We start from the raw sequence: 16700 nt of genomic DNA, 5'->3' as shown, positions 1-16700 counted from the left end.
TTATGGGTACGGGCATGTAACTTAATAGCAATGAGCTCGCGTCCCAACTCTAAAGCCTATCAAGGTAAGAGAATAGTTAGTATATTTTTAATTTAGAATAATATTTAATGCATAAATTGGCTCTTATTTATTTCGAAGAAATTGGCTCTCTCTAACTGTGAAGGCATGGGGGTCTCGAAGCATATTTACGATTGGACATATGCTTCTGCTTCACTCCGCTGGCTCGCTTCGTTCCACACTAGCACATGTCCCTTATCTAGCACATGAGCCATAACTAACAATCTACCACTAGAATTTGGTAATAAAGCTTTGCAGGCTCTCAAATGGGGCTTGTCAGTTCATTAGCAAGCTTTGGAGTTTTCTATAACTTTTGAGTGCTGATGAATTGTGCTATTAAGTGTTCTTTTAAATATGTCAAAAAAGATGATAGCACCTAATGTGTTGAACCATCATAAAGTTGACTCCTTGATCATTGTGATAAATAAACGACACTTAAGATCTTCATGTATTTGTAGTACACAAATTACTGATTCAAAAGTGGCCACATGATTGGTAGGATCAGTTCTTCCATTATAAGAGTCCAGAGAGGGAACTTTGAACCACACATGGCTTTAACTTTGATGATTTCTCTGGAGAATGCATTCTCTAGTAATCTTCTCATACTTCTTCATCTTCCTATTTTCTTCATCTTTTGAGAACTTCGACGTCTCCTTTCATGGAATACATGACACATCATCATCATCTGCTTCTACTTCCTGAAATGTTGGATCTAAGGCTCTCCTTGCCTTGACTTGAAGCTTCTCTTCTCTGGGAGGAGATCTCTCTTTTGATATTGCCTTCTTGCCACTGAACCCAATGATCCCGTATGACTTCTCGAATGGTTTCTTTAACGAGTTTTGAACACCTCTTGCTTTACCTCTTCTATCCTCTTATTAATTTGAGTCAAGAGCTCTACCATCTGCTGCATCACAAACTCTATAGTACTATCCATCATTGTTCCTCATCTCTCCTCGAAATAGAAGATCTCTCGACTAGATTTTGATAATGAGTTTCACGTTCATTGCACCTTTTAGGATCTTGAATCTTTTTGCGATGTGAGAACCCATATATTTTGTAAACTCATACAATTTGGGAGAGATCTTGAAAGAGAGAGAAGAATCTAAGAATTTTTGAAGAGTTTTTTTTGGGGGTGCAAGATTGAGAGAGAGAGAGAAAGAGAGGAGAGAGAAGTAAAAAAGTAGGGTCTTTCCTCTTCGCTCAGTCCTTTTTATTTAGATACTCAAGAGCCTATGTACCCTCATAAGGTCTAAAAAAGAATCATGAAACTAGGTTTATATGCTAATGTAGTATGGAGTCAGAGCAGACTCGTTATTGACAAGCCTATTGCTGTGGATTTTCATGCTTTGGATAAATGACAATATACAAGTCGATATATGAAAATTCTATTCCCTCTATTTCGAAGAGTTGCTTGGTAAGATTAGTGATGTAGCCAGGAAGTTGTTAGTGTGTTTGATGAGAAGGTACAACCAACTCATACGAGTGTGAAATAGGAACTCAGATAATGTAGGTAAGTTTGGTTGGAATGACTCGCTTGAAAATCAAAATAGGATAAACTTGCTCCAAGAAACTCACTGGAATGACAACGTACTTCCCAAAAAATTCTTATGGACATTAAGGAGCTCAACAACTGGTGGCTTCCTATGGTATGTCAATCTGGTCAGCGCCAGACCACTTGATGCACAACTTCTTGGCTTGATCCACTAAACGGATGAGGCTAAATTTTTATATCATTTTTTGTGATGTTATATGGCACAATATAAAGACAAATTCCTTTGCCTTTATTTTTAAGAACTTGACTTACAAAGTTTAACACATAGTGTAAGCTAAAGTAAAATAATAATAATAATAATAATAATAATAATAAAATTAATTAAATGCTGACCAATAAAAATATAGTTATGTATGATTATCAACTACTTACTATTTCAACATCAATGTAGTTTTGAACTAACATTAAACTCAATAATCTTACAATAATTTCCAAAGTTAACATAAAAAAAACTTATAATTCTTAATTTAATATGATGCATAAATTCTATGATATCATGACACTCACTTGACTAAATCAAGCTAAATATTGAATACATAAACAAAAAATTTGTTTTATTATAGAAAATAAAATAAAATAGGTCTAATTTTTATGTAAAAGTCAAGGTATAACGATAGGTTTTCTCTGTGGCAGGTGAATTGATTGCTTATAATTCATGATAATATTTGGTTTAGATCTCCTCAGCAGATTTTGGTCAAGATAAACTTTTTTAATTATTAATTTAATTTGAAAAAAAGGTGTGATATATGGCTAATAAATTAATTATTATATTATAGTCATGCCAAAATAATTAAAACAATATAAAAATTCATCCACATAATCTCTCTCTCCAAATTTATGCGTAAGTGATCTGAAAGATAGAAGACAATAGGCTTGCTAACGTTCTGATATCAGCTCGAAATTAGTTTGAATGGATTGAGTGCGACTCGAAATCGGCTCGCAACTCATTAGATTTGATTTTTTATCAGCTCGGTATGAAATTGAATTGAGCTCGATCTGGCTCAAATTGAATTATATCAATATGTTTCAGGTCGAAATCAGCTCGATCCAGCTTGAAGACGGATCTAGTTGGCTCAAATTGAGTTATTTGGATCTATTGCAGCTCGAAATCAGCTCTTGGCTCGTTATATTCAATTTTATTTAACATTATATATATAATTTTTATAGATAAAAAATACTTTATGTTGATCCATACATGGATCGAATCGAAATCAACTAATATAAAATCGATCCAAAGATTTGGCTCATCGATCGACTCATTTTATTTTGATCCAATCTCGATCTCAGCCAAAATTTGTGTATTTGTATTTAACTGGTTAAAATAATTACCAATTTTCAACCCTATCAATTACTTTTTTATTTGTCTATAGAAAAAGAGAAACAAGGACAATTAACATCGTTGTTTATTTATGATCACTTTTTCTTAAAAAAAATTGAACACACAAGAAAATATGTGTGATTCGAACCTGTAATATGATAGTGTGAGACTACGCCGTCAACAATTATGTTGCGAGTAAATGTGTTATTTATCACCATTTTTGTAGTAGTGGCTTACAGGCTATTACGGTGGGGTGATGATGAGCGGCAGATGGCTAACCGCAAGCTGTGACAGCTGACGGTGGCTGGCGGCCTATAAAGTTGCACTCTTATCACATTTTATAGAATGTGGATTTCAATTACTTTTTTTCAAAAAATCAATCTGCCCTTAGGGCCGATTTAACAGTGTTGCACTTCCGCCGCAAGCCCGTTATGAATCGGCCCATATATTATCCAAATCCCCAACCATTAAGCTCGCGAGCTCCCCACCTTTTTGTAAAATTAGTTGCAATATGATATATTGATAAATCAAATTTAAAGTATATATATATATATATACTAATTTTAAATTATATTTATATTTTTTAAATAAATTTTAAATTAAAAATAAAAATAATTTAAAACAAATTTATGGCCCAATTTGTCCGGTCGGTTTACATTCTAGATTTGCCTGATTATTTCAGTCAACGGTTGTTATCTTACTTATGAATAAAGTGTTAAAATAGTTGTTGATTATTTTAAAATTGAGCTTTAAAAGTCTTGTGTGATAACTAGTTCAAATCACGGCCTCATATAAATAGAAAGAAATGATTTTGGCATTCTTTTCTTTTGACTTTAGACATTTATTATTATTATTATTTTAAATTGAAAATTCTTCAAAACTTGACATCTATAATAGGAACAAATATTTATTTATATATATATATATATATATTTAATGATATTAACTAAACATATTTGCACAATAATGTATAAGTTTGATTTAGCTCTTTAGTTAATATAATCCGATTATGAAAGAATAAGCGATTAAGGAACCTTAAAGCGGATTGATTTGGACTTTGAAGATGGGAAGGCAGAGGAGGAAGCCTCCGTATTAATGGTAATACGGTATCGTAACATGGCGGTAAAGTTACCGGCGGCGAATCGGTAACGGCGATGACTTCGCGTTTTATCTTTTTTTTCTTTTTTTTCTTCTTTTCGCCAATAATTCATTCTCCCATGCGCGTTCTATAGCTTTTGACTTTTCGGGTCGCATAAATCGTGGGACCCACGCACTACTCCGATCGTCCGCACGAGAATCTTAGGTGTTTAATGAAATGTGATGGGGACCAAATGGGGCTGTCTCACTAAAAATTATTGCGTGGCACATAAATTTTACGTGCGGTATCCGATCAAGATCATAAAAGAATTAGAGTAGACCTCACTCTAATATATATATATATATATATATTTCAGTAGTTCTGATCAGACACCTGGTGTCCGTACACAATAATCACGGACGAATAACAACAAAATTCTTATACAACTAGCAACATATTGTATACACCTATGAAATTGTTTTCATACCTATATATTTTTTGATAGAGAAAATTAATTTCAGAGGGCTTAGAGGTAATTTCGTTAATCGGGCCAACTCAAAAATAGACTATTGTTGACTAATTTTCTAATTTAAAATTATCACTTTTGAATAAAATATTCCAAATAAACGAATTAGTTCATGCAATTTTATTTCATTTTTTCTTATATCATATTACTTACATTATTACTCAACATAAGCTTATATTGGATATTTATTTTTGTATTGACACCATCCTTGACAGAACCAACAATTGATGTGTTTTCATACTCTCTTAGTTTGTTTGAAGTAAATATCTAATCTTTTACTTAGTGCTAAAACTATAGTAAATTTTGAGTAGTTTATCTAGCTATGTTTGTTCACCATTATTTTATTCATATTTATTATTTTGATAAAGGGTAAAGCTCGGGTTGAATAAAAACTATTGATTATTATTGAGAACCAAAGTTAGGTATATTATTGAAAATCATGGTGCTATATAAGAGATTATACAGTGATTATTACATATGTTTTCTTTTATTGTAAAATTATGATATGATCTAAATGAATGTGTGATATGTTCTATTTTATGATATTTTAAGAATTTAGCGGTTGTATTTTCAATATTATAAATAAATAGAATTATTTCAAAATAGATCTTGTATAAGGTGGGTTGCATATGGTTGGATCGTGACTTTTGTTGACTAAATGAGTTGCCATTTTTGAGAGTGCTACAAAGGGGCAGCTAGCCAATGGCAACAAAAATGTATAAGTGGGTGATTACTGAAAAATGAGGTGTCAAATGATGACAAATTTAATATTAAGCAATATGGCTAACATTTTTTAATTGGATAGGATTTATTTTTTGATTGGATAGGGATGTTAACCAAGCAATATGGTTAACATCATGTAGGGTTGGGTTTATATTAAGAAGGCATTATTTTTTAATATTGCACTTGGTTCAATAATAATAAAATGCTTATGTTTTAAAATAAAAAATATAATTTTTATTGACTATTGATTTAAAAACAGTTTTAATGATGTAATTCAAAATGAGACAGATGTTCAAGTAATACATTATTTTTTTAGCCAACTAAATAAAATAATAATATAGATATTGTTAATCATATTGCTAAAATACCATAACTTAAGAAATCAATCAAGATGATCACTTCGAGCTCTGGCTCATCATTCATCAACTCAATCTGATAAAGCATGTCTTCATGTAGTTTTTGAATTAAGAACTTTTATAGTTAATTTCAAAATTATTCAACCTCCAAATGCATCAAGTTTATCATTTCATTAAACATATTCGCCAGGAAAACACAATGATACCAAAAGTGGTATAGCTTGAGTCAACATAAACTCAAATCAAGAACTTGAAGTGTGGTTTATGAGATATAAATTTAAGGTTGAGACAATGTATAATTTTAAATACTTGCGGTCAAATTGAGCATCTCAATAAGAAAAATCTAATGAATTTAGTATCTCAACTGTAAAAGTATTCAGACATTTAAATGCTGAAGTAAAAATTTATCATAAAAAGAATTAAAATGAGCCAGCCAATCAAGTGTTTTAGCATTTTAGTAAGATTTATTAAAATGTCACATTTAAAATTATACGAGAAATTTACAAGCTTAGAAGACAGTTCTTATGTATTTACATTTCTCACAACTAAAATTTCATATTTACATGCATAATATTTTGGTGTTTTAAAGCCATGTATGTATTGGTGTATTTCACTCATTAAAAGTAGAAATAGTGCTATTTTTCATGTGATATTAAACATTTGAGTGTTGTATGTGTAAATGTAAATTTTATGTGTGAGATATGTAAATATATAAGAATTATGTGCTATGCATGTAAATGCCCCAAATTATAAATGGAGCCTCATTATCCATATAATAACTAGAATATCTAGTTAGACAATCAATTTTTATAGAGCTGATATGTTGAAGGTGTGAAACATCAAAATAGTCGAACTTGTGAGGAAATCTACTAGAGAAGTTGTACATAATGTTCAAGCAAATTTTTGAGCAATCCAACGGTGTTGGTTTTGGTTCGCATGTGTGATGCTAGGTGATGGCTTTGGGAAGCTAAGATTAAATTCTAATGATAATCAGTTGGAAGTTAGCTTTGGGCATAATTTCTAAATCTATTTAGCCTCATGAAGTTGATGCAATGAAATACCTCTAGGTACCAATATAATGAACATTATCATCAATGGAAAGACTTGGCATAGGTACCTAAAGCTTTTATTTAAACTTGCCTATTATTTTGAACTCTATATGCAATACTTACACTTAAAAATGATTACTACATTTTAATTCTGACATCCCTTTAAAATCCTTTGATGTGGAATCAAAGTGATCAAGGATGTTTTATGATGAATTCTAAAAATATAATACTACAAGATAGCTTTTTTGTGTTCCATTGCACGACTTAACCTCCTATTTATAGAAAAGAGGCAAGATTGATGCTATGTGATTTGCTATATAATATTATTTCATAAGAAATATATGACTTGGGTTAGATTTTGTAATTTGCTGTGTAACAGATGAATTTGATATAGAATTAACTCCTAGTTGTAAACTTCGAGCCATTTTTAAATTATGAGTGAGCACACATGATGAGTACTAGAATTATTGATCAGTGATAAGAGCATAAGATAAGCAGTTAAGTTTCTTTGCCGTTGAATTTTGACAACTTCATTAATGCTTAGGCATGTTTAGCTCCTATCTCTAAGAACAAGAACAACTGATTCAAGGATGACTCGAAGCCTTGGGTCTGTTTGGGGCAGCTGCAGCTTATCCAGCTTATCCAAATAAGCAGCTTATCCTACTAAGTGGCTGATCAACAACTTATCCTGATTAGCTAGCTGACTGCTAAATGACCATTTTTCCCCTGTTAAGTACTGATGTTTGTAACATAATTGTCTTGGAAATATATTTGATACTGCAGAAGCAGAAAAATATATTCTATTTTTGAGAGTGTATCTATGTTTTGAATCTTCTTATTTTTTATCCCTAAAAGCCTCATCAAAACACCTTTATCATCGTAATAGCAGTTTAGCTATTCTGCAGATGTTATGGAGAAGAATTGGTGCAACTTTAAGCCAAAAAATACTTTTTGGATACACACAAACAATTAGCAATTATAAATCTGATCAATACAAAATTTATTAGAATTTGAACTGACCACACATATGACGGGATCACGGCTCTCCTCGATTCTACCTCTTCTCCTATTTATCCCTACCATAAAGCTGCCCGGGAAGGAAACTACGGGATTGCGACTATGAGATAAAACCCGAACCAAATTGAAAAAAAAATTATTACTGATACATGTCCAATTTCTTCAGCGAGAACAACCTATGAGATAAAACCCGAGCCAAATTGAAAAAAAAAAGTATAAACTGAAGATATTTTACTCAATTCTACTAAGAATATAACTCATCGTTTATTCAAAAACTCATACGTCATTTGAATTCAATGGTTCCTTCACCATTGCACAGACTACCAAATAAAGTTTCAATAACACTTATGCAGGGAGAAAAAAACAAAAAAGGGGAAGAAGTAACCAAAAGAAATTGAGCCAAATCCAGTGTAAGGATATTTAGTAAAAAAAAAAAAAAAATTAACGATCAACTCATATCCATCTCCACTCCTCTGAGATAGAGAAAACTCTCATCTATCTGTATCCACCTTACCAGGCCATTCCTGGATCGTTCTTCGCGGCTGCCTACGAAGGGAATGAGGGGATCGTGGCTTGCCTGGGAAGGGAACGACGAGATCACGACTACCTGGCTTCGGGAACGACGGGATCACAACTACCTGGAAAGGAAAAGATGAGATCGTGGCATACATAGACCACTGAAACTCCCGTCTTCATCTTTGCGCTCGGCTCCAATCAAAAATCTCCTGTTCACACCTTCTTCCGAGGTCGAGGGCAGCAGAGTAAATAATCTCGAACGAACGCGAGACACAGGGTCCACCCCACTTCTGACGTTTATTAAGAAATTAATACGCCGTTTTAAAAACGCTGATAAAAAGTGTGAACCAAACACAAAGACAGCGTTTTGAAATTGCCGCCACACTTTTAAGCTGTCTCAAATGGAGCCTTAGTCGGCTTAGATCATGATAAGTTTAAATTTTAATTGATTCATGTTGTTTCATAATCAATCTATTGAATCAAAAGTGTTTGGGAAACACACCCAGAAAATAGAACGTGCTGATAGGAAGTGATTAGAGAGAGACAAAGAGAGATAAAAAGAGAGAAAGAGAGATAGATAGAGAGAGAGAGAGAGAGAGAGCAGTAGGGAACAGTAAAAAGAGATTGTCTTATTCATGACATGGACCCCTATTTATAGGCATAGATCCCAACTTTATAAAAGTAAATTTTAGCCCCCTCATCATTAACTTTTTAGGGGACTTTTTAGTAATTATAGAGCTATTTACATATGATAAGATCGGTGACAGATTCGATCGATGAGGGTTGTCTATCACCTGGTAAGCCTTGACTCGATTGATATCCAGTGCGAAAGATTACTCCCTGTCGATCGTCCTGAAGTTTGATTACCGCCCCACGGGAGCTTCTCCTGACGCCTTCTACCGATCATTTGAAAAAGATGCTTCTTTTGCCAAGATTTAGCCAAAAAAAGATTGTCGAAGGCTATGTTCGATCGACCGCATCTTCTTCCTGAACCGTTTATCTGTCATGAGATTCTTGCTGCCATATTTGAATATGTACATATTCAGTTCTCTGATTGTCTTACTGCACATAAGTTGTACAATACAAGAGGATAAGAGATTTTTTTAACATATAAGAAATAACTAAATGACATTACCGCGCAATAATGGACTTCCCCGGATTTCCATGCCCGTGCCATTATAAATAGGATTTGGAGCAAGGGAGGTTTGCACCGTCTCTGTCTCTTTTTGCTCATTCGTCTCGTGTCCTTTCTTTTTGTGTTTTTTGCAATTTCTGGCAAAGGAGCGCCGCCTTCCGATAAGCGTCTTCCTTAAAGCAATGAGTGATTTGCGGGTACAGACCCATAAGATGGACGTGAAGCGTAAGCTGGTGAGTGAGGTATTCCTAGAAGGGGTGAGTAGGAAGAGAGCTGTGTCCATGCCAAGAGGAGCGACAGAACTAAGTACTTCTACAAACTTTCCTGACATTTGGTTGGTGATTTGAGTTCTCAAATCTTGCAAGCCTTGTTGCACGAATTCTTCCACAAACTCCTAGTTGCATGTTGCTTCTCTTATGTTCCTCTGATTGGATTATCCCTATTGTTGTTGTTGGGCTCATCTTCTTGTTGACGCCATAATTGCACGTCATCGTACCTTAAAGAATATTGAATCCAAAAGTGTCCAGAAAAAACACCCAAGAAAAATAACGTTATGCTATGAAGTGAGGAGGGAGGGAGAGAGAGAGAGAGAGAGAGAGAGAGAGAGAGAGAGAGAGAGAGAGAGAGAGAGAGAGAGAGAGAGAGAGAGAGAGAGAGAGAGAGAGAGAGAGAGAGAGAGAGAGAGAGAGAGAGAGAGAGAGCAGTAGAGAACATTAAAAATATAGTGTCTTATTCATGATATAGACCTCTATTTATAGGATTAGACCACAACATTATAAAAAGTACATTTTTGCCCCCTCATCATAAACTTTTGAGGGGGATTTTTTGGAAATTAGATATTTATTTTCATATAAAAAGATCAGGGACCAATTCGACCGATGAGGGTTGATGATCACCTAGTAAGCCTTCACTCGACCAATATCTAGTCTGAAAGAGTGCTTCCCGTCGATTTTTCTGAATGTTAATTGCCGCTTAGCGGTAGCTTCTTTTGACGCATTCTACCGATCGTTCGAACATGACATTTCTTTCGCCAATATTCAGCCAAAAAACGATCATCGAAGGCTATGTTCGATCGGTTGCATCTTCTCCCTGAGTCGTTCATTTGTCTTGAGATTCGTGCTCAAATATTTCAATATGTACACAATCAATTGTTAGAATTCAATCTAGAATTGTTGATCCAACTAGCTTGAATATAAATGAATTATATGTTTACTTTTGACCTTTCCATAAAATATTAAAAAATGGGTCATCTACATACATGCCACACAAAAGAATCCCTTTCATGAATAGGTGTAGTCATAGATGTAAAAATAAAATTTAACTTGGAGATATGTAAATACATAAAACTTAAGTGATGTGTATGTAAACATACCCAAAAATGTCTTCAAGGTAGCGGTCACATCTTTGAATGCAATAAGAAGTCACAATCTCATCAGTCATGTAAGACTAGGACGGTAAGTTACTTCTTGCTTCTGAATTTTATGTTCCATAATTCCATAACAACCCTTCTTTTTCTTTTTCTTTTTTTTTCTTTATTTTTCTCCCTCTCGAAAAGGACATCTAATATTAAACATAGCCGCCATTTTCCCTTTTTATTTATCCATTTTTTATTTTTAAAACCGCCATTTACAATTTCCTACTAATATTTTTTTCAAATCTCTCTCAATTCATGATAATGCAAAATTTGATTAAAACAAGCAACAAAATTGTAAATTGATGAGTTTAGTCCCGCATTCAATTGGCTTAAATTCCATAAGGAAACTAAAGCATAAATTATGGGGTGAAAATAAAAGTGTCAAACCAAGATTTCTCGCTGATTCTGTCATCTGACTTCGGTCACTCGACCTTAGTCGCTAAATTTGGTCACGTCTTAGCTCTTTGGTTACACCCAAAGACGCCGTTTATTCTTTTCTCTACTCACACGAGATTGTTGTCACCGAACAATAAGTTCTGCGCCGTATGATTCTCGATACTCTAACTCATCCGATATGTGATTCCCTTAAAAGTAACTTTTTGACTATACATTTCTACATGTATTTTCTAATTGTAAACCACCATTAAATGAAAAGAGCCGCCTTTAAATTAAATTTAAAAATGATAACATTAAATACATATTTGATATATATGATATACTTATTTAACAATAATGATATATTAGCGCGCATCACAAAAATATAGTGTAGATTATTATATATTATCATTTAATGTTTATAACGTGTAAAAGTAGACCTATTCTCTAAGATCATGTGAATTAAAAATCTATTGAATTGTTTATACCAGTTGAGTAGATTGTCTGTACAGCCGGAACGAATCGTGGATTTGCCGGTCAATAATCTACACGCCACGTGTCGCGTGATGAACGTAAGGTGGCGCCGTGAGTTTAACAACGGGTGAAGCTTATGGTCTAATTTAACTGTTCTTAGACAACGGTGAGGAGCATCCTGAGAGAGGCGGGGCGAATTTTTTTTCTCCATCGTCTTCTTTATTCTTATTTTCTTCGCAGGAAGGGAGCAATCATTTGCGTTGAGTTTCTGTTTTACATGTAGGTAGGTTAACTCAATCGCTCTCGCTTGTTTTCTGTATCTGTTACCGCTTTTACTGGTGGCAAGTTCTGTGATGAATGGAAGACGAAGTGTAGGAGTAAAAAGTTCCGTTCGTTGATTCTTATGAAAAATGAGTGTTTTTTTTTTTTTGTTTTTGTTTTTTGTTATGTTAGGAGTTCAATGGAGTATTCATATTTGATCAGTTTGTTTTGATTCGTTTAAAAGGAGTTGCAGGGATTGCTTTCTTTGCCAGCTTTGTGTGCTTGAATGGCGTGTTGCCTTTGCTTATTTATATTGTTCTAAGGTTCTTCAAAGTTGCTTTTCATAATTTTTTGGCTCTGATTTGTTTGTTTTTTTTTGTTTTGATTAACTGCGTTGAGTACTTCGCTTTTACTGAAAAGAGAAGGGATTTTTCGCTTGCAGATGGAACCAAGAGTTGAAAGTCTTCTCTTTTATTTTTGTGTTCATAGAATTGGGTGGATTCCAGGGCTTGAACACTGCTTAAAGGGTTGGGTTTGTTCAATTGATATGGTTATGGTCGGAATTTGATTGTTTTTTTCTGGATGGTTTCTGTTTATTCCACCGGAGGAATGGAGGAAGAATGTAAATCTTGGGTAAGAAGAACTAATTTCTCCAACACTGTGTTTCACCGTTCGGGTTCTTCTTGGTTGCCATCCATTCCATTCTCCTCTGAATTTGTTCTTCGCCAAGGAATTACTAGAACGAAGCAAAGTTCAGATTCTTCAAAGCTCTCAGCTTCAATCTCATTGCCTGTAGAACGCATGGTGGAAAAGAAAACTAAAGATCCTATTTTGCGTTCTCAGAGCAGCTTGCCATGTGAATCATTTTCTTTTCAGCCTGATGTTGGCAGCAACCAAACTTTTAAGGGTTCTACCATGAACTCTCCAACTATGTTATTCCATCCCGAGTATTTTCTCAGATCAAATACAATGAATTTAGGTTTCAGAGTGGCTTTTGGACCTTCTGTTGGAGTCCAGTTGGATCGAAACTATAAAAATTCTATAGGTTCAGCTGATGGGAGAGACCGCAGCTCGAAATCTAAACAAAGATCTGTGTCTCCTCTTCCAACTACAGCACTCTCTGATTCCTTCAGGGAAGCCAGAGCTGAAAAGAAGAGGTTTTCCACCCCACCGCCGACCAGAAAAGGATCAGAAAAAGGAGTCCTTGGAAGAATGTTCTCCAGGGGAGTTCATGAGAACGACATGTTTAACACCCTGTCTCCATCTCAGACAAGTCCTGTTCAGCACTTCTTTGGGATGAGAAACTCTGATAAGATTAAGGGGGGAAAGGATACAACTTGGATGAAATATTTTGATCATGGAACAGGGAAGGTTGATGCTGTGGATACAATGGATCAATGGACGTTTGATCTTTCACAGTTGTATCTTGGTTTCAGGTTTGCCTGTGGAGCTCATAGTAGATTGTACCATGGCATCTATAAAGATGAACCTGTTGCAGTCAAAATTATTCGGCCTCCCGATGATGATGAAGATGGAACTATGGCTTCTCGATTGGAGAAGCAGTTTAGCAGGGAGGTCAATTTTCTATCTCATTTGTATCACCGCAATGTGATAAAGGTATTCAACTATTCTTTTTTCATTTCTTAACTACATAGATTTTTTATGATGTTTTCTTGTATATTTCTTATCATCATTCATGTTATGTTTATCAAATTCTATTTATTATGAAGCAAATAGTGTCAGAGGGTTACGAAGAAGAAGTCTTAGATGTAATGTTTATGAATGAAAAACAAGGATTTATAAAGCCAACCCCAATAATGGCACAAGGCTAAATATGATGATCTAATGATTATGATTGGATTATTTGCTTGATTTCATGTTCTATTTGGATGATATATGAATTTTGGTAAAAATAGCATGACATTAATAGCTAAATGTTAACTTTTATCTTGAAAATGGAGGTGTGGGATTTGATTTCCGTTCTCTCTCTCTCACTCTCTCTCTCTCTCTCTCTATCTATATATATATATACATATTTATGAATCATTGTTAATCTTCCTAGATAACATTATATCATTTAAGTAGTTTGGCAGATAATATTGTTCTATGAAGAGATTGTTATCCAGATAACATTGCTGTTTAAATAATAGGGAGATTTACATAACAACCGCCTAATTCCTACATATTAACATATTAACTGCCCAAATTTCAATTTTTTATACACAGATCACAGAAGTTATGCCAAAAACATAGGAAACAGGGGCCTGTTCGTAAAAATGAAGTTTTGAACGTTGAAATGTTAAAACATAAGAATTGGGTGGTTGGTATGTAAAGACCCCTATATACTATCGACCAAATAACCGTTAGAGATGAATTTTTGTTTATACAAGTTGGCTTATTTTCCGCATATATGCTTTTTAAATTTATTCAAGAAGATTTCTCAGCTTCATGTTTCCAAATCTTTATCTTTTGGAGATTTTGAGCCAAAATAAATCATTGTAAAGATAAATAATTCACATAAATGAATGTTTTGCCACAAATCAATATTTGAATTTAATGTTGATATTGCTTTCATTTTCACTTTTAACTATTTCTGTTTGTTGCAGTTAGCAGCAGCTGGCAGAAATCCCCCCGTCTTTTGCATAATTACGGAATATCTTTCCGGCGGCTCCTTACGGGCATTTCTTCACAGATTAGGACATGAATCCCTTCCACTTCAGAAACTTATCTCCATCGCACTCGATATCGCTCAGGGAATGGAATACATTCATTCTCAGGGGGTTATTCACCGTGATCTGAAGCCCGAAAATATTCTCTTTGATCAGGACTTTTGTGTAAAAATTGCTGATTTTGGAATTGCTTGTGAAGAGGCATGTTCAGATCCACTGGCTGAGGATCCCGGAACTTATCGTTGGATGGCGCCCGAAATGATTAAACATAAACATTATGGCAGGAAGGTTGATGTCTACAGCTTTGGATTAGTTCTTTGGGAGATGGTTAGTAGAAGAATTCCATACGAGGATATGACGCCGGTCCAAGCCGCTTTTGCAGTGGTTGATAAGGTAATTTTCATTTTTTTGGTGGGGGCATTTACATACATTCCACCCAATACATATTTAACATCTAAACTTTGATATTTACATGCATACACTCAGAATCTCTAACATCATAACAAAAATACCACTATTACTAACTTTTTTAAAGTAATATACACATTTTCATGCATTATAGCTGTAAATTTTAAGCTTTAGGTGTTAGATATGTAAATGTATAAGAATTGTGAGGTATGTATGTAAATCTCTCTTTCTTTTGCTATTATCTAATATTTGTTTTCCTTCAATGCTCTGTGAATCCATTGAAGTTGATTTTTCCAGGCTTTGCTATTTGGTTTATTTGGGCATTCAGCTGCACCTACAGTTATTATTCATTTTAATCATTTATAAGGTTGAATTGTTTAAATTTATTCATAAAATGAAGACTACATCACATAACATGGAACTCATTGTACAATTTTTTTTACTGCATTTTTACATAAATCTCCAGACTAATCTTTGTAGGTGCTTTTAAATACATAACACACCTTTCTTATGCATTTACACATATCACACCTATATTTTCATATTTACACACGACACTCAAATCCTTAATATCACATCAAAACTAATATGATTATCACATTTTAAAACTGAAATACACATTTTCATGCGTAGGTTTAAATACATAAGAATTGCGTGCTACATATGTAAATTTCCCCCTTTTTTTTATAATTTGTGTAAATTGTTCGGAGAAGCTATGCAAATTTGACATTATTTCTGATTTAGAGATGTTTCTATTTCAGAATTTGAGGCCTGGTTTTCCTACGGAATGCCCAATAGCGTTAAGAGCATTGATAGAGCAATGCTGGGCATCTCTTCCAGAGAAAAGGCCTGAATTTTGGCAGATTGTGAAGGTTTTGGAACAGTTTGAATCTACACTTTCTCAAGGAGGCACACTCAATATGGTTCAGAACTTAAGTAGCCATGAACACAAGAAGCGGACGCTTCATTGGATCCAAAAGCTCAAACCCCATCCCCATGTTCATGGTACAAACCTTTTCGCACCCAAACTGTTGTAAGGATTGATATATAAATATATATTTGCATATATTTTCTGTTTAGAGGTGGAAGCTTGGCAATATGCATTTTCTATATTATACTAGAGAGTTATGTAAATTGCTGTTTAAAATGTAATTTGTTTCATGTTTAATAAGCTTTTAGCTAAGTTTGTTTTTTTAATCAATGATGGTGAATGCTATGTTGGAGAGAGGACAATGGTGATGGTGATGATTATGATTGGGGTGTTGAGTTTGTTTGGAATATATCAATGAATTTATGTTTTTCTTTTTTATACTTTTTGAGGAATAAATAAATGCTTTTTTTTTTTTTTTTGTCATTTTGTGTGGATAACATAATGTATATGTTGATGTAGTCATGTGACATGATTAATACTAATGCTCGTAGTTGTTATGCTAAAATGATGTGAAAATGAAGAATTTACGTAATAGCAATCAAACACAAAAGATTCATATGGTTCGACAGATTCACGTGTCCATGGGGAGGGAGATTTTACTAGCATCAGATGGGGAGAAGAAAAAGGCTAGGGGTTACAACTTACACTTCTCATCATATATATCTCTTTAGACTTATTATAGATGAGGATTATGACATACAAGTAAATAAATTCAAAAGACAAAATTACCCCTAATTTAAAACAAGCCTTAAATACATTAATCTTTCTCTCATCTCTTACTCCAGATAAGTGAGAAATGATCAAATGAACTCTAAACTCCAATTTAGCTGCACCAAAGTGG

The 16700-nt window shown here is 33.9% G+C and overlaps 1 protein-coding gene across 2 annotated transcripts; it reads left to right on the top strand.

Moving 5' to 3' along the window:
• Positions 1-11760: 11760 nt before the first annotated feature.
• Positions 11761-16239, top strand: LOC110029740 (probable LIM domain-containing serine/threonine-protein kinase DDB_G0287001). 2 transcript variants are annotated; one of them, XM_020732160.1, is made up of 4 exons: positions 11761-11869; positions 12294-13468; positions 14458-14913; positions 15690-16239. In XM_020732160.1, the coding sequence occupies exons 2-4, from the start codon at positions 12434-12436 to the stop codon at positions 15963-15965; spliced, it is 1767 nt and encodes a 588-aa protein (XP_020587819.1). In that variant the 5' UTR covers positions 11761-11869; positions 12294-12433; the 3' UTR covers positions 15966-16239. The 2 variants fall into 2 exon arrangements, with proteins under 2 accessions (XP_020587819.1, XP_020587818.1); XM_020732159.1 differs by having other exon boundaries at positions 11761-11873.
• The last annotated feature ends 461 nt before the right edge of the window (positions 16240-16700 follow it).

This window comes from Phalaenopsis equestris, unplaced genomic scaffold, assembly GCF_001263595.1.
Source record: "Phalaenopsis equestris unplaced genomic scaffold, ASM126359v1 Scaffold000600, whole genome shotgun sequence".
Taxonomy (NCBI): domain Eukaryota; kingdom Viridiplantae; phylum Streptophyta; class Magnoliopsida; order Asparagales; family Orchidaceae; genus Phalaenopsis; species Phalaenopsis equestris.
This window is presented reverse-complemented; position numbering and strand designations above follow the sequence as displayed.

Bases quoted from the DNA above. Each gene is read 5' to 3' on its own strand.
- LOC110029740 (XM_020732160.1), top strand. From the start codon at position 12,434: ATGGTTTCTGTTTATTCCACCGGAGGAATGGAGGAAGAATGTAAATCT. The intron at 13,469-14,457 runs GTATTCAACTAT...TGTTTGTTGCAG, and splicing joins ATCACCGCAATGTGATAAAG to TTAGCAGCAGCTGGCAGAAA. The intron at 14,914-15,689 runs GTAATTTTCATT...TTTCTATTTCAG, and splicing joins CTTTTGCAGTGGTTGATAAG to AATTTGAGGCCTGGTTTTCC.